Genomic DNA, 20,946 nt, shown 5'->3' on the forward strand with positions numbered 1-20,946 from the left:
TGAGCAAGCAGTAAAGGAAACAAAAGAAAAATTCAGAGTAGGAATCAAAATCCATGGAGAAGAAATAAAAACTTTTAGGTACATTGTAATTCTGTCAGAGACAGAAAAGGACCTGGAAGAGCAGTTGAATGGAATGGACAGTGTCTTGAAAGGAGGGTATAAGATAAACATCAACAAAAGCAAAATGAAGATACTGGAATGTAGTCAACCTAAATCGAGTGATGCTGAGGTAATTAGATTAGGAAATGACACAATTAATGCAGGAAATGAGTTTTGCTATTTGGGGGGAAAAATAACTGATAATGGTCAAAGCAGAGAGGATATAAAATGCAGACTGGCAATGGCAAGGAAAGCATTTCTGATGAAGAGAAATTTGTTAACATCGAGTATAGATTTAAGTGTCAGGAAGTCGTTTCTGAAAGTATTTGTATGGAGTGTAGCCATGAATGGAAGTGAAACATGGATGACAAATAGTTTAGAGAAGAAGAGAATAGAAGTTTTCTAACTGTGGTGCTACAGAAGAATGCTGAAGATTATATGGGTAGATCACATAACTAATGAGGAGGTACTGAATAGAATTGGAGAGAAGAGAAATTTGTGGCACAACTTGACTAGAAGGAGGGATCGGTTGGTAGGACATGTTCTGAGGCATCAAGGGATCACCAATTTAGTATTGGAGGGTAGCATGGAGGGTAAAAATCGTAGAGGGAGACCAAGAGATGAATACACTAAGCAGATTAAGAAGGATGTAGGTTGCAGTAGGTACTGGGAGATGAAGAAGCTTGCGCAGGATAGAGTAGCATGGAGAGCTGCATCAAACCAGTCTCTGGACTGAAGACCACAACAACAACAATGAAAAAGCATTCTTCAAATCTCCTGAGCTGGGGCCCCTGGATTGTTACAAATTTATGAAAGATATTTTTGTGCTGTGCTCTGAAATCTTTGTGAAGCAGAACTAAACTACTTTCTGCAACAGAACAATTCTGTTCACCAAATTAAATTCACCTTGTCCTTCTCCAAATTTCTTGGATGTTAATCTCCATTTCCTTGAGGACCACATTCAAATTGTACTTCACACAACATCAACCAATAAGTAGCAACATCTCCATTTCAACAGTTGCCCCCCTTCCATGTCAAATGCTTCCTTCTCTATGATCTATGTATCTATGAAAAACAGATCTGCTCTGATGCTGTACCTTCTATCAGGCCTTCCTCCCTGTCAGCTACTCTACTGATCTTGTCAACAGTCAATATCTCCCTGGTGGTCTCCACTTCTGCACCTCCAACCAAGAGACATTTAACTTTAAAAAACTCAATGTACCTCCCTTGTCACCAATTACCAGCTAGACCCTGAAAGCCTCAAGCCAGGATTATGACTTTCTAATTTCAAACCCTGAAATGAAATCATCTCTCCCTCATATTCTCCCCCACCACCCACTGTTGCCTTACATTGCCATCCTAAACTTTATTGTCCCTATCATTTATCCTTATTTCCTTTTCCCCTTCCTTATTGTGTTTAATTGCAATACACATATCAGTCTTTATTTTCCTCAGTGAGCTCCGTACTAAACTGGAGAGACAACTCAAAACCAACTTCGCACAGTAAAACATGATGATGTTTGTTGGGTATGTCATATTGGCAATCGGTATTCCGGGTTGTTGGTATTACTTGTGCTTGTGATATTTGAGCAATTCTTCTAGTGAACTCAAACTGAATCTAGCCAGCAACATGTAATATTAGTGAACAGTGATTTCATTTATCCTGTGTAGTAGAATGATTTGTCAGCTTGCACTTACCTATCAAGGAGGCTGTGACGTATTGCGTCATAGCTTGGCTTCATGGAGTTGTCTCTCCAATTTAGTATTGGCTCACTGATTTTCCCTGGTTCTTTTACCCCCACCTTTGGTTCTCACTCTATTCTTTTTGTTATCTCTGAATTAAAGTTGGCACGGAGCCTACTATTGTGATATATTTGACATCCTACTGTTTCTCACAAGCTTTCCATCATTTTCATCTACCTAATTCCTCATCATAAGATGTGGTGGTCCTTCTTAGCTCAGCGTTTGAATGACATGTCCCCCACCATGCTCCCATTTACAGCCTCCACATCCAAATCCTCTTTTCTCCCCGAAGAAGAAACCTGTTGTTCTGATAGCTAGAATTGCTAAGTTCTATTCTAAGTATATCTAACAACAGTACTGGGAGTGGTTAGTTAGTTTTTCTGTCTTTTTACGATATTAACAAACTTCCAACACAGGAGAATTTTAGCATCACCAAGCCACAACACTGTATACAAGAATTCTGCAGCTGATTTTCATCCATATCTTTTATACTTCAAGCATCTCAAGAGAGACATAGATATTATCACATTTACTAGAAGAAAGTTGTAAATACACTGGTGTCCAAAATTAAAGCAACAAACTGTTATTTCCCCATCCACTGTCACATTCATGATATAATCATACGAACTCTCAACACATGCTCATACAATCATGTTCCACATAGAATATGGCGTTGCCAATCACGTCCACAATGACAGGAGGGTACCTATCAAATGGGGTAACACTTACAAGTAGTCCCATATCCACAATCGCCGTGTAAACAGTCAAAGACAATGCAGCATGGCACAGAGAAGATACCTGCCAGATTCTCTGCTGTGGAGGGCCTAGAAAGAATGGAAGCAGGACAGATACAAACTGATGCGGCTCGCTGGCTTAATGTGAATCATTCTGTTGTCTTTAGGGTGTGGTGACAATTTATAGAGACCAAAATGTATTCCAAAGACCAGGGTGGGCCTGACCATGTGTGGCATCAGAAAGAGAGGACCGCTATTTGGCTGTAAATACAAGACAGTACCCCCTTAGTACTGATTTCATCTGGAAAGCGATTCTCAATGGATCCTCATCTGTAGGGAATGTGGAACACAAATTCAAAATCCAAAAATTGTGGAAAGAAACCTGTGTCAAGGAGGATCCCTAATGGTGTAGGCAGGGATTATGCTGACCAACTGATCACCTCTTTTTGAAACTGTATGGATGAATTGGCATGGTTTAATTACTGTCAGATATCATGATGATAACTTGTGACCTCCTGTGTGGCTGTTGTGAGATGCTGTGGACACAGACTTTGTACTGATGGACAATAATGATCGAACTCCTAGAGCACATGAGGCTGATGTTTTCTTGGAGACAGAAGATACTGCATGGATGGTGTGGCCTGCTTCCTCTTCTGATTTGAATCCCATAGAGCACATATGGGATGCATTAGGGACACAGGTTGTAACCACCAAGCAGTCTCCAAGACTTGCGGGCAGCTCTGCTGGAGGAATGGGCTTTACTGCCTCAACATGAGATTGATGCATGCCCCATCGTCAGACCAGTGTTGCTGCCATAAAAGGTCACACTGCATACTGAGCACATTGATTAGTTGTCAGAATGTATGTGCAAATCTTTTAAGTTGTAAAAAAAGGAAGAGCATTTTTCTCTACCTTTATGCATGTTGCAGTTTGTTTGTGTTATGTATTATTTACATTGTTTCTACTTTACTATCACCTGTTTATACTGTATTGTTGTCCACCCCCAGTAGCTGAGTGGTCAGTGCGACAGACTGTCAATCCTAAGGGCCCAGGTTCGATTCCCGGCTGGGTCGGAGATTTTCTCCACTCAGGGACTGGGTATTGTGTTGTCCTAATCATCATCATTTCATCCCCATTGACAACACACAAGTTGCCGAAGTGGCGTCAAATCGAAAGACTTGCACCAGGCAAGCGGTCTACCCGACGGGAGGTCCTCGCCACACGACATTATTATTATATTGTATTGTTGCAAAGTAAGTGCAACCTCGAATAATTTACATTTGTTGCTTTAATTTTGAACAACAATGTAATATCCATCTATGATGAAAGGTTTTCATTTATACTACTACACTGTTTCTTGGTCATTAGGTACCGGCTTACCGAACCTTAATTATTTACAGAACGAATTTTTGCATTGATCCGAGGCAGATTACAACTGTGTGCCAGACTGGGACTCAAACCCAAGTACCTTAAACCCAGATATCTTTTAATCTGTCTCGAAGTTCCAAATCATTTCATTCTGTTGCAGAGTGAAAATCCATTCTGAAAACAATCCCCTAGGTCATGGCTAATCAATTTTGTCTGCAGTATTAACTTAATGGTGACGCAGTTTTAAATTAGCATCTCTCTTACTCTCTTGTAGCAGTGAACAAACTTTTTTTTCTTGAAATCAGAAAACAGGGTATTATTTTTGGTAAAGCATATTTTATTTCCATTCTAACAGAAGGACTTGAGTTTCAAGCTAACTTGAGTTTGAAATTAAACTAAGAAGAACAAAGGCTGAATTTCTATCAAGAAGGTTCCAGGATATGGTTATATTTACTACACAAATGAATCCTGTCCACAACAGTTACGTACTTCGTATGACAGAGAGTCACACAACCAAATCAAAGGCCATCTCACAATGAACAGGGACATGCAGACTCCACCCTGATATCCACAACAACTTGTCAGTGTCCTGCTTCATCACAATATATTTTAGTGCTACTGAATCCTCCAAAACCCTTTCCTCTGAGTAAGTACCAAGACATCTTAGAAGATAAAAGCTTTTGTAATAGGAATGACTGAATGATACAAGGCTGTCTTCACCCTTATGACAAAAGAAAATTTCTACCTACACTAGTACACAGAAGAGACAGAAATAATAAATTTGCTTCAAAATATAATATGTATTAATAATGATCATTTATAATTCTTTCTGGTCTTTGATTAACTATACATATGTTCTAGTTTTTTTGGACAACTGTCTGTTGTAGGTCATCACAATATGACATGTCAAACAGCCCACAGCACAGAAATTTTGACACTATTTCCATTAAGTGACTCATTTCTGTAATATCAAAAATTTCCTGTTGTCCTGCATCTACAAACAATGACTTATTTTACTTACTTCAGACATAAATTATGATACCAAGCTGTGAATCTGAATTAGTATTTATTTTTTCTCTTAAGTGTCATTAACTCTAAACTGAATAAGTACCACAAATGGTAATAACAGCTCATTGGTGGTCAAATGGAAACAAAATCATTACTGACATATGCAAAGTATGCAACCTGTCTGGTTCTAGTTTTACAGCATCAGGTTTTCTGATTGCTGAAATATAGCACCTATTGTCACAACCTATGACAAATGCAATCTAAACTTGATTCACATTGCAGATGTGATTAATTTACTAAACTAACTTTCTCTAACCTACTTTAAAATGGTGCACTTCACTAGAGTTCATGCAACTTTAGTAAAAACCTGTCCTCGTTTGCATTTTCAAGGAATACTGATAAGACATCGAATTATCTGGTTTCATGTGTGGATTTAAAATAATTATTTCTACAAGTAACATGTGATTAATTGATTTGTTAATATGATGTGATACATTATAATTAGAGCCTTAAAAATTAATATGAAAAAGAATTTTTCATAAGGCAGCATGTTTGATACAACAGGCTTTCACTTCTAAGATATAACTGAGAAAGCACGATATTTTAAAGAGTACTACATATCACACGTAATTAAAAAGAATTTCATAACAGAAATTTCCTGTTCTACATAATAGATTATGCATCTGAAATTAAAAATCAGAACTGAATCTTGACACTTCAAATTCTGTAAGAATTAAATGTAGCAAATTCTGCTACATAAACGTTCAATTCTAATTACTTCACTTAAGTAGCGGTAAACAAATTATCAACAGCTGATACACAACTACATAACTACACTTCATAATGTGTAATGCAAACTGTGATATAAATGTAAATACTGAGGGCTGCGACAGCTTGAAAGTCATTTTCATTTTAAATGTTTTGTGGAACATTGTGAAAGAGAAGCAATGGAAAAGCTCTCAGTTATAAATAACCTGATTATCGCTTTCACCTGGGAGAGCGCAGCATTGTAAATAACATCTTTAGCTTGCTAGCATTCCGTGATATCTAAGACGCTTCTGTATTCTGTGACTTTACTAATACTACAAGATATCAGAAAATATTAATTTTTGTTAATATACATTCTTTTAAGAAGTTGAATATATACTGTAATACTTGAGCACCGAGAAGAACATTTTTATGAGATAATAATTGTTATCTTAAAAGGTAAAATTTTTCTCATTTCTGAAGTGAATATTATGCTCATCTTTCCTCTCCTAGTAATTACGATACTAAGTGCAAGCAAGCAGGAGACTTAGGACTTTAAATGCTAGGCAGTACTGTGTGATCCCTGTTTAATAACACAGTCTTTTGGAATGAACAGATTCTGTTTTGTGAAAAGTGAAAATTTGTGGAACTTGCCCTACATACACAGACTATCATAATTGTTCAGAATCATACCGGTCTGACTTGCTCTTCAATGCTGGCTGCTAAGAACTTAAACCTTTGGTGTGCTTGATTGCACTCTGGAGACACCATGCATTACTGCAAAATTAATAATGTACTCTTTTCCAGCCCAGAAGACAGTAATTAAGTTCCACAGCACTAAATATTTTATTTTTGATGAAAAAGTCAGTTTCAATTTTCATATTCAAACATAACACCAAAGGACAGATTTATTTAAATCATTTAATACTAGGAAGGAATGAGGACCAGGTAAGAGTATGGAACAGTAGTTACAGTCAATTTTGCAGTGGAAAGATTCAAGGCTGCCAGCCTGTTTGTTCTTTTTGCTCTTATCAGGAATACTTAATAATTTTTCTAGTGGCCAAGGGAGGGTCATTAGAATATGCAGCTGATGGAAGTGTTTTTTGGCTTTCCTGTATTTTTTGTTGATGTTTGTGGCTCCAGAGAGTCCTCATGTTGTTCAAAGAAATAGTTGATGCTTTCTTTTCAGAAAATACTACACAGTTGCTTCCATGACTGGGTCTGTACACAACAGTGAACAGACATGAGGAAGAACACTTCCTGCAGAACATATAAATAGATTTACAGTTAACATATGGTGGGAAAGATAGCAGTCCTAATATTTACCAGTGAAGTTTTTATCTCATTGTATTTTTTGACTATTTATTAGGGTGAATTACTTGAATCATGTTCTAGGTTCAAATATTTCCCTGTCTTACCGGATCAGTCTTGCAACTTTCTTCCTCTTTCTATTTACCCATGTTTCTTCACTTGACTACTTGGTTTTTGGATCTACTTCTATTTGTCCATTTTCATTAACTCATCATTAAAAATATTATAAAATTGTACATTTCGCACCCATACCATTTCACCTTCTATTTTTAATTGGCACTTACAGAAAAAGAAACTCTCCAAGAAATAAACATTTCTTTAACTTTTACTTGTCAGTCTTATCATGGTTTTAATTTTTTATATGTATTTCCTCTTCTTCCATTGACTATTAGACTTCATTTTAAAAATTTGAGATGGCAGACAATAATTCTAAGTTCTGTCAACACGAGAGATATTCACCCCAAGAAACACCAATGTTACAAGCCTCCTTCACCAATGTGGTACTTATTCCATATGTGTTTATTGAGCAGTTCATAAAAAACAGTCAATTATTTACAGAGATTTGGGTTTGTGGCAAAGATACATTACAAAAACAATATTATCTAAAGTGCTATTGATAAAAATATTTCCTGGAAATATTGAAATAAAAAACAATTGTAAAAAATGAATTTTTGTACTTCATTTTTTTATGAATGTGCAAGTTCACAAAAAACAAATTTCAAAACAATCTACTACACTACAGAAACCTTTGTTCAAAGTTAAAAAGAATGCTTTTTCTGTGACATGCATGTAGGAAAGGTACATATGGGCAAAAACTACTAAGCAGTAAGCTTTCAAAATTTAAAAATTTATATAAATGCATGATACGCAGAAAAATTTAAAAAATGGAGGACAAAAGTGGAACTATCTACACAGTGGGTATCAACAAGCTCAGGTGTGTGTGTGTGTGTGTGTGTGTGTGCATGTAGTTTTATTTTAATTTGTAATTGTGATTTCATTTACACAGTAGGTTTTACCTAAGTAATTATTACCAGCATGGTGACTGGAGACAGAACCTATACCATGTGTAAATCTCATGCTTACAAAAAGCTTGTTACAGGTCACATAGTTAAACATGAACCCTGTCAGGGAAGCACAATGTAATAATAGAGCACTACATGCTATAAAAATTCTTGTTCATGCTTTGAGGTGTAGTAGTGCAAAATGACTTTTTAATTGCAAATGGTAACACAAACTAGGGAACATATAAGCATTTTTTCCACAAAGAAGTTACTTAAAAATGCATGCAGCAGAATGTTATGAATAAGATAATATTATGCAATAAAATGGGAACACACACACACACACACACACACACACACACACACACACAGAGAGAGAGAGAGAGAGAGAGAGAGAGAGAGAGAGAGAGAGAGAGAGAGAGGGAGGTAGAGAACTATTCCACAGAAATAACTTTGAGTCTCCTCCTACCTTGGCAATGAGGTCCTTGGCACGTGACTCAAACAGGTGCTCCAGCTTCTGTGTATCAACTGCAACAGAGGGAAGCTCATCCCATATAGTGCCTCCTACACTGTGCAACTTGGCTGCAACAACAGGATCATCACGAACTTCCTTCCAGAATAATTTGACTGTCTTTTTAGTCTTTCTAATTGGTGGAGATGTGGGTGAGTCTGAAAGCGCAGTCGTCCGTGGCGAAAGACCATTCCGCATAGCTGGTGGAATGGCAGCTGGCGGTGGTGGTGGTGGACCAACTCCTCTTAGGGCTGGTGGTGGTGGTGGAGCAACACCTCTTGGTGCTGGAGGTGGAGGAGGCGGACCACCATTGCAGATGGGTGACGGAGAAAGGAGGTCAGTGTCATCATCACTGACCAAGTCAGTGAAGTCCAAGTCAGCTAGTGCCAATGGCCGCTTGACCTTATTCACTAATTCCTCCCACTGTAGGTCAACTTCTGACTTTTTGACCTCTGGTGGTGGTCTAGGAGATGGCACAACTTCAGCCTGGGAAACAAAAAATATGTCACACTTTCAAAACTATAACCTTGTGTGTTCATATTCTAGGAGGAAATATAAAACTATTTTGAAAACTGTCAATGGCATATGTTATGAGAATAAGAGATCCTTTTTCAGTTTACTGTTTATTTCTAGCAGAGAAGAGTGTTATCTGGATAAATTTCTATTTAGATAATTATTCGAGTATATCGCAAAAAATTTTATTCACTAATAAAATATTAACATTTAAAGTGATTATTCATCTATGCAAATACAAAAAATTACTTGTCATTTGATTTTTTTGTTGCTGGGGGTCAGGTCAGTTTTTGTTTGATAAATAATTTAATACAGCTGTACATAGTGGTGTGCATTACTGGCTCAGTGAGGAAACTCCAGACCATTACACTAAAAGCCTGGGGTTTGATCTACTGTTGGTCGTTATTTTTGTCACTTGGGTTCCCTCCCCCCACCTATAACAATAATATAAATGCTAAGTCAAGTAGCAATGTGTTTTGGAGTAGGCTACATGTTGAACTATGGGCCCACTTGTACCTGGTGAGGGAAAGGCAAGAGCATGCCACTCCAGTATGACCATGCCTTCTGAAACACTGCAGTGTTCAAATCAATCTTTGGGTTGAGCATCTTGTTACTTGCTTTATAGTGTAACGAATATAGCATAAAAATGCTCTGTAGGTGAATGGTTTTGCAGTTACACTACTGACATGACCCAATTCAACTGACTCTGTGATTGCCAGTATTTCCTCTCTTTGCTAATGGAAGCACTCTATGTAACTCGTCAAAGATGACAATGTAACCACCAAAGTCTCTTATCTTCAGTACCTTCTTCAATTGTAACAAAATTGCTAACCTTATTGAATATGGGTGTCTCATTCATATAATTACACATAACTCTCATGTTTACAGTACTAGAAAATGAGTGAACAATGTAAGGACTCCCTAGCATCAATAGACATTAAATTTACAATCTCCTAAAATGGCATTAGACAAAGTGAATAGCAAAACTACAGAAAAATATAGTGCTTTATGGAATGCTGTTGGACATCCAAAGTCATCCAAATTAATTGAAAGTTCACTAGAACTAGCTCGGAATAATTTTTGCCTAAAGAGATGAATGACTTTTGATTCAACATATCCCTATGCAGTTAATAGTGGTCTGGGATTCAAAAATTTCATAAGATACAGGGAGCTTGACAAAATTAAGGAGTTCATAATATTGCAACACAAGGGCTACTTTCTATCCAGGAAGTATCAAGAGGCATTTTGAAGACTTTATTCATCTTTCTAGACAAAAGAAAACAATTGCAACAATTGCACCACTAAAATTTTATTTCTGTATAGGTTCGCAGCCTCTAAATATTTTACAAATAAAACATGGTCTGTTATATATTAATGTTCTTTATGTAATTGTGTGATTAGCTAATTTTGACTTTATATAATTTTCAGGCACCTAAAATTCAAATATACCATTGTGGAAAAGACTAACATTGTCTGCATACATCATATCGCTATCGGTTTGTTGCAGGATTCTCGAACATATTCTGAGTTCGAATATAATGAATTTCCTTGAGACAGAGAAGTTGCTGTCCACGCATCAGCATAGCTTTGGAAAGCATCGCTCCTGCGAAACGCATCTCGCCCTGTTTTCACATGATACCTTGCGAAACCATGGATGAAGGGTATCAGACGGATGCCATATTTCTTGACTTCCGGAAAGCGTTTGACTCGGTGTCCCACTGCAGACTCCTAAGTAAGGTATGAGCATATGGGATTGGCTCCCAAATACGTGAGTGGCTCAAAGACTTCTTAAGTAATAGAACCCAGTACGTTGTCCTCGATGGTGAGTGTTCATCGGAGGTGAGGGTATCATCTGGAGTGCCCCAGGGAAGTGTGGTAGGTCCGCTGTTGTTTTCTATCTACATAAATGATCTTTTGGATAGGATGGATAGCAACGTGTGGCTGCTTTCTGATGATGCTGTGGTGTACGGGAAGGTGTCATTGTTGAGTGACTGTAGGAGGATACAAGATGACTTGGACAGGATTTGTGATTGGTGTAAAGAATGGCAGCTAACTCTAAATATAGATAAATGTAAATTAATACAGATGAATAGGAAAAGGAATCCCATTATGTTTCAATACTTCATTAATAGTGTAGCGCTTGACACAGTCACATCGATTAAATATTTGGGCGTAACATTGCAGAGGGATATGAAGTGCGACAAGAATGTAATGGCAGTTGTGGGGATGGCGGATAGTCGCCTTCGGTTCATTGGTAGAATTTTGGGAAGATGTGGTTCATCTATAAAGGAGACCACGTATAAAACACTAATACAACCTAGTCTTGAGTACTGCTCGAGTGTTTGGGATCCCTATCAGGTCGGATTGAGGGAGGACATAGAAGTAATTCAGAGGCGGGCTGCTAGATTTGTTACTGGTAGATTTGATCATCACACGAGTGTTACGGAAATGCTTCAGGAACTCGCGTGGGAGTCTCTGGAGGAGAGGAGGCATTCTTTTCATGAATCGCTACTGAGGAAATTTAGAGAATCAGCATTTGAGGCTGACTGCAGCACAATTTTACTGCTGCCAACTTATATTTTGCGGAAAGACCACAAAGATAAGATAAGAGAGATTAGGGCTCGTACAGAGGCTTATAGGCAGTCATTTTTCCCTCGTTCTGTTTTGGAGTGAAACAGGGGGAGAAGATGCTAGTTGTGGTACGAGGTACCCTCCACCACGCACCGTATGGTGGCTTGCGGAGTATGTATGTAGATATAGACGTAGATGTAGATATAAAAAATTACAAGATTGTATTAACATAACCAAATTATAGTGATAGCTCTTCTTACATGCGTGACATCAACTTCCTTGCATCATGTCTTACATTGTATAATTAGTGGACATGAAAGGGTGGCACTAATTGAAACGTAATAGGGAGTCCTTGTATTAAGCTAGGTGAAGCTGAGGGAATTGGACACTGAAAATAGTAGATGAGTTTTGTAATTTGAGCAGTAAAATAACTGATTATGTTAGTAGTAAAGAGGATATAAAATGTAGACTGGCAATAGTGGGAAAACGTTCCTGAAAAAGAGGAACATGTTAACATCAAATATAAATTTAAGTGTTTTAAGGTGAACATTGAAGGTTAGATGACTAGATTGGACAATCAATGAAGATGTATTAAATGAAATCAGAGAGAAAAGAGTTTTTTTGTGGCACCACTAAAAGACGAGAACTGTAGCGTAGTGGGTACAGGCACACATTACCATCTGAAAAGTTTATTCGATGTCAGGTAGCATTGACAGAGGGCACCTAGAGTTGCTGATTTCCAGTTTTGAATCACTTTTCACAGGAAAATCCGCTACAAGGATTGAAGGATATAGTGCAATAGGTACTGACAATTTCAAACACGAGTTTCTTCCAGCATATAAAATGTTCAGAAAAATTATTCATGTATCATCTCACGTCAAATCAATATGGTAATATTATTAATATGGTCCCATAAGAACTTCTGAGCATCAAAAGAACAAACTGGTTTTCGTATTCAACAAGTGGTGTGTCAGAAATGAAAGCATTGCTGTTTAAATGAAGAAAAATTCTCTGAAAAATACTCAAAAGTGAAAATTACCTATACAGAATCAAAAGGCAATGCAAAGACTGAAGAGCTAAGTTACAAATATGAAATAAACATGTGTATCACATTGTACATTAGTTTAGTGTCTTGAAGTCTACAATATCAATAATATTACTTAACATTGGCAGTTACATTTCAAACTGTACACTGTGAGAAAAAGAAAGTTTGCTACAAATGACTCAGTTCAAGGCTCTGTAGTATATACCATGGATCCCTGTCAGAATTTCAACCACAAAGCTGAAACCTACATATTTTGGAAGACAATACAGTCAGAAATATGTTTGATAAACAAGATACCAACTGGGAAAACATAAAAAACCTGAAGAATGTTGGAAGTGTAACACATAGATTGTGCCATATATACTTTAAGTACCGAAGTGTCTAATTGAAGAACCTATTGAATAGACCAGTGAAATAGCCTATGGAAAAAAAACAGTCAGATGAGTTCATCGACAACTGCTGCTATTTCGACAAGGAAACACCCTGCCAGTTTCGAGGCACAAATGCAATAAGAGACTGCTGGGCTGGCTGGTGTGGCCGTGCGGTTCTAGGCGCTTCAGTCTGGAAGCGCGTGACCGCTACGGTCGCAGGTTCGAATCCTGCCTCAGGCATGGATGTGTGTGATGTCCTTAGGTTAGTTAGGTTTAAGTAGTTCTAAGTTCTAGGGGACTGATGACCACAGATGTTAAGTCCCATAATGCTCAGAGCCATTTGAATCATTTTTGAACCAGACTGCTGTACAAAGAAATTTAGACTCTTATTGGATGGAGTGGGGCTACATTAACCAAAAGAACAACTACTGTCACCATACAAGCAAAGCTTAGTAATGAGAAGTTATTGATAAAGCAGCGAGTAGTATTGACTCCAATATTATGGAAACAATTGAAATTAAATTATCAAATGACACTATAAATAGAGACAGAGAGTTTTGCTTGAGTTCTGCTTGAAATCCTCCTCTCTCACAATCAAACAACAAAAATATGGTGTGTGTGTGTGTGTGTGTGTGTGTGTGTGTGTGTATGTGTGTGTGTGTGTATGTGTGTGTGTATGTGTGTGCCTGTGTGTTTTGTCTTTTTTCATGGGCTGTTTTATGGTTCTTGGTTGGCCTAGCCCCATGTATAGAGAGTTTAAGTTTCTTTGCACAGCACTCTCTCATTGCATCTGTGCCTTGAAAATGGTGTGGTGTTCAACTGTTGAAATTGGTTTTAATATTGACCGTTTGTATTTAGACCCAATAAACTGTAGTGATTTAGTTGTAAGCACAATGTTCAACGGGTTATCTGATTATGGTGGTCAAATATTAACAATAAAATTTACTGACCATTAAGTGCACTTAACAGAAGAACAGTATCATATCACAGAATCATAAACAATGACTCAGTCACAGAGTTTATAGAGAAAGTACAGGAGGAACACTGGGGACAAATTTATAAAGCAGACAATGCCAATAAAAATTTAACTCTTTTTTTTTTTTTAAACATATTCCTATAGCACTTTGATTCTTGTTTGCACCTAAAACAAATAAGTGTAAAACTGAACAGAAGCAAGGTTCAGGGGTGGATAACTCTGGGCATTAAAGTATCTGGTGCCAAGGAGAGGGAGCTCTGCACAATTTAGAGAATTATGCACAACACGACTGAAGGCCTGAAATTCCATTACCACCAGTGTTGTAGAATCCTCCACTTTGTCATTAAAAAGCAAAATTTGTGTACTATGCTCAAAAAATGAAACACTTCAAGAATAAAGTAAAACTATTTCCAATGTCATTAAACAAGAAATAAATAAAACTAGAAACCGAAATGAAATTGAGCCACCCAGAAAACAGCTCTGGCTTAAAAAAGGTGCCACTTTCAAATCACTGACCCCAAATTCAATGATTGCTTCCTCACAGTGGTGCAAACACTGCACACAGTAAAATGCAACCACATACAAATGTGTTAGATTTACTTATGCAGACACTGCATGGACCACCAAAAGATATTAGTTTCAAAAATACAACCCCTTCAGGAGATCCAAGAATTCATAGCTTGACTATAAAGTAGTAATTCTGCTGGCTATGACACTGTTTCTATCAGAATATTACAACCTTGTGCTGTTTTGATAGGATTATCCTTTCTATCTTTGTTATCAATCAATGACCCAGAGTATAACTCCTGACACACTTAGATGTGCTGTTGTAACACCCACCTACAAAACTGGACATAAGCAAACCACCTGTAACTAAAGATCTGTATCACCTCTTCCTGTCTTTTCAAATGTATTTGGCAAAGGAATACTGACTCATGCAACTGAACAGAACTTGGTAACTGCCTCACAGCTTAGCATTCATAAAGGATTCTTCACACAGAATGTAGTATAAGACCTCAAAAATGAAGTGCTATCAGAGATAAACAAGAAAAATCACCTTGTTGGTATATTTTGTAACCTTGCCACAGTCTCTGATTCCATGGATCACGAAATTTACTTAGCAAACTAAAGTCTCTTGGCATTAATGGTATGCCTCTTGCATGGATGGAATCTTACCTTGGTAACAGAAAGCAGGGAGTCTCATTAAGAGAGGCTCAGGCATGAAAATAATCTCAGAACGGGGGAACTTAATGTGTAGCACTTCAGGGATTACACTGGACCCTCCTGTTTCTAATCGATATAAATGACCTTCCAATGTCTTTAAAGGGCAGTTCAAAAACTCTAATGTTTGCTGGGGAGCCACTGGTTTTGAGGTTCAGGGCAGACAGAGCTGAGGGGGGAAGCCCAACAAACCTGAAAGCTAGGATACTTTCATGTACTTTTATGTGTGTCTGTCAACAGTCTTAAATATTTCTCTTTCTGAAGGCAAGTTCTGGGCAGAAGATCTGTCTCATAATTTTACAGTTTTCTTTGGTGACCAGAGGTTGAATATACCGCTACAGCTGTACCTTCTTTTATTTAACATACGACCGATTTCGGGATCTTATACACCCATCTTCATTCAGGTGTCATAGTGGTACTTTCAACCTCTGGTATACGCTCTGTTGTGGATGTTCCTCTGACAGGACTGTTTCTTTGGTGAATTTTCATTTTAATATGAAGTCCACTAATTATGGCTGTCTTCTTGGTTTCATTTATTGTTATAGTATTTGATCTGCCTTAATATAAACAGGGTTGTGATGAAGTTTTTCTCAGTCATCATCAAGCCTGACAGTTGTGAGTGCCACCTGATATCCCTTACACAGTTAGAATACCCTGTACAATAATTTCACAATGCATATGCTTAACCCCCTAAAATTTTCTTCCCATCACCTTTGCATGTTCTTGCATAGTTTAAAAATGTACAAAAGCCTCATTCTACCATCTTTCTATTGTACGCCAAGAATTTCCTATCAGACATTGCATGTAACCTACTTGACTTCAGCACTAGTTGTTTTATTAAGCCACACTCACGCAAACTGAAACCAGTTCTCTGAGACTGCAGACAAGTGTGCAAGTTGGGTTTGCATGAGTGTATGTGTGGGTGTGTGTATGTGTGTCTACTGCTGACAAATGCCTTATTGCCAAAAGCTATAATTGTGTGAATCTTTTTGTTGTGTCTATCGTGACTCAGCATCTGCGCTATATGGTGAGTAGCAACTTTCCTTCTCTGGTATTGTTATAGTCAATACTAATTCACACAATTTACAAATCAAGAATCTGTAGATACTATTTCATATGTTAATTGCTCAACGACATACATGATATATTCAGAAACTGAAAACAATGAATAGTTATTTACATTATTCTGATTAATGCTTTTGAAAAACAGAGCCTTACCTTTGATTTTGACTTGGCCAGGCCTTCCTTAGCACGAGATACAAGTCCAGTCATGTCACCAGCAAGGTCTGGTGGACGCGGGCCTGTCACTTCATCTTGGTTCCCACCGACACCTGCATTTGCAAGTCTCTGTGTGAGATCACGTACTGAACCTGATTCTCTTTTGGGTGAGTCAGGAGTCTGTGCTGTTCCTTCCATCTCGTGACCAGATGTGACACTTTTCTGGTTTTCTGTATCAAGACCAAAATCTTTTTACTACATGTGAGGAAGACAATACCTTTCATTTAAATTGTCAAGCTTTCTGTACATTCTTCATATTAATAGTGTACAAGTGCACAATAACCTGCTGAATCACTGATGTATCTTTTTCTCAGGTCAAATATTTAATGAATTTTTACTGAGTGTTCTAATTTGTCTTTGATTAATAACTAACGTGTAAAAGAACACTTTTTTCTTCTCATATTAGTTTCGTGCTTAAAAAATGTGCTGTATTAAACATTTACATACACACTACAGAGGCAGTCTGTAAGAAGCATAGAAATTACACATTAGACCACATATCCATATCTGTTTTGTTTGTCCTTGTCTTTTCTATCTTTCTTTTTTGGCTACTCTCTTTCCTCACTTCTCAGTTACTCCATCTTACCTCCTGCCAATGATCAGTTTTACTCATGACTACCTTGTTGATTACAACAGTTCACTGTCTTGTGCTTCACATTTCCAGTCTTTGACAATGTGTGACAATTTATTTCCAACAGCTGAAAAAAAATAATAACCATACCAGAGACGATACAAGTACAACTAGATGTTGACAATAGTAAATTCCTGAGAGATTAAAACTAAATTAATGCCTGTGGGTTGAACTTGGTGTGTTGCAGTCCAATGGTATATTTGAACTCATTACTTCCACTGTGTATCGTCGACTTGACCTACGGCTCTACATAATTTTTCTCTTCCTACATCACTTATACATCCTCTCCTAAACTTTCTCTTTTAATTTTCATAACAATCAAGCAATTTTCATTTCCAAAAGCTTAAGATTCAAATTACTTTTCTATTGTGTTTGACAATACTGAATATTTTATGCCTGTTTTTGGAAATATTGGCATCACTTCAGCCTTCCACAGCACCCATTTAAGCTGAGAGATGGCAACTGCATATTGTAAAAATAATAAAGAAACTGACTACATAGTGCAATGTGGTTAGAAGGCACAATGTAGCCACACATGTGTACATGTGCACATATGTATATGTGTATACATGTATTCTTTACTTTTTAAAAAAATTATATTTTCAAAAGCTACAACAATATCCAGTCTTGTTTATGTGCCTTTCAGTGGCTCAACACCTATACTATTGAGTGAGTTATTACTTTTACTCTTTAAATTATTTACATTCCACAAGGACTTTCCACTGCCCTTGGATAGGTGTAGATGTTGTTCCAAATAGGCAATGAGCAATATTTAAGTTTCACTTATCAAAGAAATCTGATTTTTTTCCTTTATTCTTCCTTCCCAAAACAGGTGAGTCCCTCTCACTTGTTGCCTGGAAACCTGGTTCTCTTACCATCCTCCATCCTCTTTGTTTTCTCAAGAAGGAAACCTGTTGCTCCAAAAATTAGGAGTGCTGCGTTCTACCAGCAGTACTGAGAATTGTAACTTGTGAAGATAAGTACTCGTCAGCATTTCTTTCTCTGTGATTTTAAGTAGTTTCTGAATTCAACTTCCTATTTTAAACAATCTTGAGAAAAAGAATATTTGTAGGAGCTGAACTTGGTGAAAATATGGATATTCAATAGCAGATTGTGTTTTAAACTGAAAATAACACAGACATTGCTTAATAAGCAGGAATAATTATAATACAAAAGTTATTTCTCTGTAATATTTCTTTGTGACACAATGTATGCAAGCAAATATAAAGTATGTTTGTCTAGAAAGTAGTTTCTCTTCACTATAGCGCTCACAGAAACAATGTTACTGTGGGACGATCCATCTGAATGGGAAAGAAAAGAAACCTCCATTGACATGATACACAATTCTTTAATTTTACTTTCCTCAGTTATCATATTCCAAGTGCTTCCCTTTTTTGATTCTTTACACCCAAATTAAACTGGTAACACCACCTTCCACAATAATTATAATGCTTCACAATATAAAGATCTTCATCAACTCTTGTCAATGAAATTTTGCCTGTGTGTACTCTGCCGCTCTCACTTCTGGTGTCACTGAATGCAAAACAAAAGAGCTACAAATACAAAAAAGCTTTTTTTCTATGATTAACCTCCCATTTTGTGTACCAACTTTATGAGAAAAGCAAAAAAGTGCGCCCTGCATTTCACATGTATGGCAGAAACTCAACAAAAAACATGGATTATTTCTGAATGATAGCTTGCCTTCTGAACTATTTTGAACTAGGAACTGCACTTTCATGTGTCTAAGAGCTGTATCCTGGTATGTTTTTGTAGCAGCTCTAAATAAATATAATTTTTCACTGCTCTTTGCTGCATATTTCTTTATATACACTGCAGTAATATATTCACCACTGTGTGGCTCCCATTCAGAAATGGCTGCATAACCCTTTTTGACAAGCTCACACATTCTCATCAGGACAGAAGGCTACAATGAATTCCAATGGTTGACCATAATATTCATTACAACATCTATTGCAGTATAGCAATGATACGCAGAGTATGAAATTAGGACATACACAGTAAATGGTCTTAAATGAATGATCTCACAATCTATATTCTTAGTTAACTGACAGGTTGTTTCCATTTATTTGCCCTGAGTTCAATAATATCTTTTAATATCTCTTGCCTTGTCCATTCTCCTGTACAGCTTTATCAAGGTATTTTATTTTTTCTAATTTAATTATTAACAGAATTTTTATTGTCAATTTTTTTGTTCACCATATATCTGTTTGACCAAAAGTACTACAAAAATTGTTTATTTGTATTAATTCTTTTCCAACTGTTTATATACTTTATTATTGGTCTTATGTTTACAGTAAAACTGTGTGATAATAAAACACAAATTGTTATTACCACGATTTTTCATTTTAACATCCCACTCCCATTTTACCTGCTAAGATAATTTACTCTGTATTTTAAAACTAGTATATCTATATCTTATGTTAAGTTATCAACATCAAATTCTTTGAAAATCTGAACTAGAGTCATTCTAACAGCAGTCCCATACATGTTAAGACAATGCACACATGAAACCATGTTTTGATGTTGTGTTATTGTTATTATTATTATTATTATTATTATCATTATTACTAAAAGTTCTGACATTAATTGTACTTTTTCATTATTATCTGAAACTAAGAAAACATAAGTTAAACACATTCTACAACAGGAGTTAACAAAGAGTAGGAAATTATTATATAAAGACAACACAGAAAGGCATAAATGTAAAGTGTGATGAATAAAAGGCAAATGAGTACAGGGTGATCTTAGTATTCAGAAATGATAGAAATGAGAAATTATTTTCAGATAAATTGCTATGAAATAGTACATAATACAAAGTTGCATATGACCCATGAAAAGTACAACAGAAAGGGTGCAATATATTGTCAACAACAATATTAAGTAAACAGAGATGACATGCACAATTCCAAGTACAGGATGATTGGAAGTTTTCAAGATTAGAGAACAATTGTAGTTTGGAACAAGGAAGACGTGACCATGGAAAGGGAACAGTAAGTACTTCTATAAGGTCTATTTAATTGGATAGATAAAAGATCTACTCACCAAGTGGCAGCTGAACATATACATAAAAGACTGTTGTGATTGGCAAGCTTTCGAAGCCAGTGGCTTCTTCTTCAGGCAGAAGGGTTGAAGGGGAAGAAAGAAGGGTAAAGGAAAAGGACTGGAGAGGTCTAGGAAAAGAAGTAGATTTTGTGAAAGTCACCCAGAACCGCTGGTCAGGGAATACTTACCGCACACGATGAGAAGGAAATATTGATTGTTGGGGACTGTGCTAGATGATATTTGAAAACCTGAGAGAGTACCCAACAATCAGTATTTCCTTCTCATCCTGACCCATGGTTCTGGGTGACTTTGCCAAAATCTACCCCTTTTCCTAGACCTCTCCAGTCCTTTTCCTTCACCCTTCTTCCTTCCCCTTCAACCCTTCTGCCTGAAGAAGGAGTCACCAGCTCTGAAAGCTTGCCAATCACAACAGTTTTTTATGTGTGTTTTCTGCTGCTGCTTTGTGAGTAGATATTTTATCTATCCAATTAAATAATTTTATCAACAATTGATTGTTTTTGTTGTTATATTCTATAAAATGTAGATGTACATATGCCCACCACAAACCATTGAACAGAGCATGATGAAGCTTAGTCCATGCTATTATCAGTCTCTTCTTTGTGTGTTCTATTCACAGACAGAGCAAGGGAAATAATGGCTACATGTGTCATTGCATGTTTACCCCTTCTTATCTCATCCTTCTGAATTTTATATAGGCTGTTGGTTTTAAGGGAGAGGGTAAGGAGTCATTCCAA

The 20,946-nt window shown here is 36.9% G+C and overlaps 1 protein-coding gene across 7 annotated transcripts in view; it reads right to left on the bottom strand.

The window, feature by feature from the left end:
- LOC126259290 (FH1/FH2 domain-containing protein 3) overlaps nucleotides 1-20,946 on the bottom strand; it is a 690,456-nt gene that overhangs the window by 91,751 nt on the left and 577,759 nt on the right. For 6 of the 7 annotated variants that reach the window (XR_007546495.1, XM_049955939.1, XM_049955941.1 and 3 more), the window contains 2 exons: nucleotides 16,438-16,667; nucleotides 8,480-9,008 (listed from right to left, as the gene is read on the bottom strand). Coding sequence is in view for 6 of the 7 variants with exons in the window: in XM_049955939.1 (XP_049811896.1) it covers nucleotides 8,480-9,008; nucleotides 16,438-16,667 (759 nt within the window). In the remaining variant the exon portion in view is untranslated. The remainder of the gene's footprint in view (nucleotides 1-8,479; nucleotides 9,009-16,437; nucleotides 16,668-20,946) is intronic. The other variant, XM_049955938.1, reaches the window with a different exon arrangement.

The sequence above is a fragment of the Schistocerca nitens genome, chromosome 5, assembly GCF_023898315.1.
Source record: "Schistocerca nitens isolate TAMUIC-IGC-003100 chromosome 5, iqSchNite1.1, whole genome shotgun sequence".
In the NCBI taxonomy this organism is placed as follows: Eukaryota; Metazoa; Arthropoda; class Insecta; order Orthoptera; family Acrididae; genus Schistocerca; species Schistocerca nitens.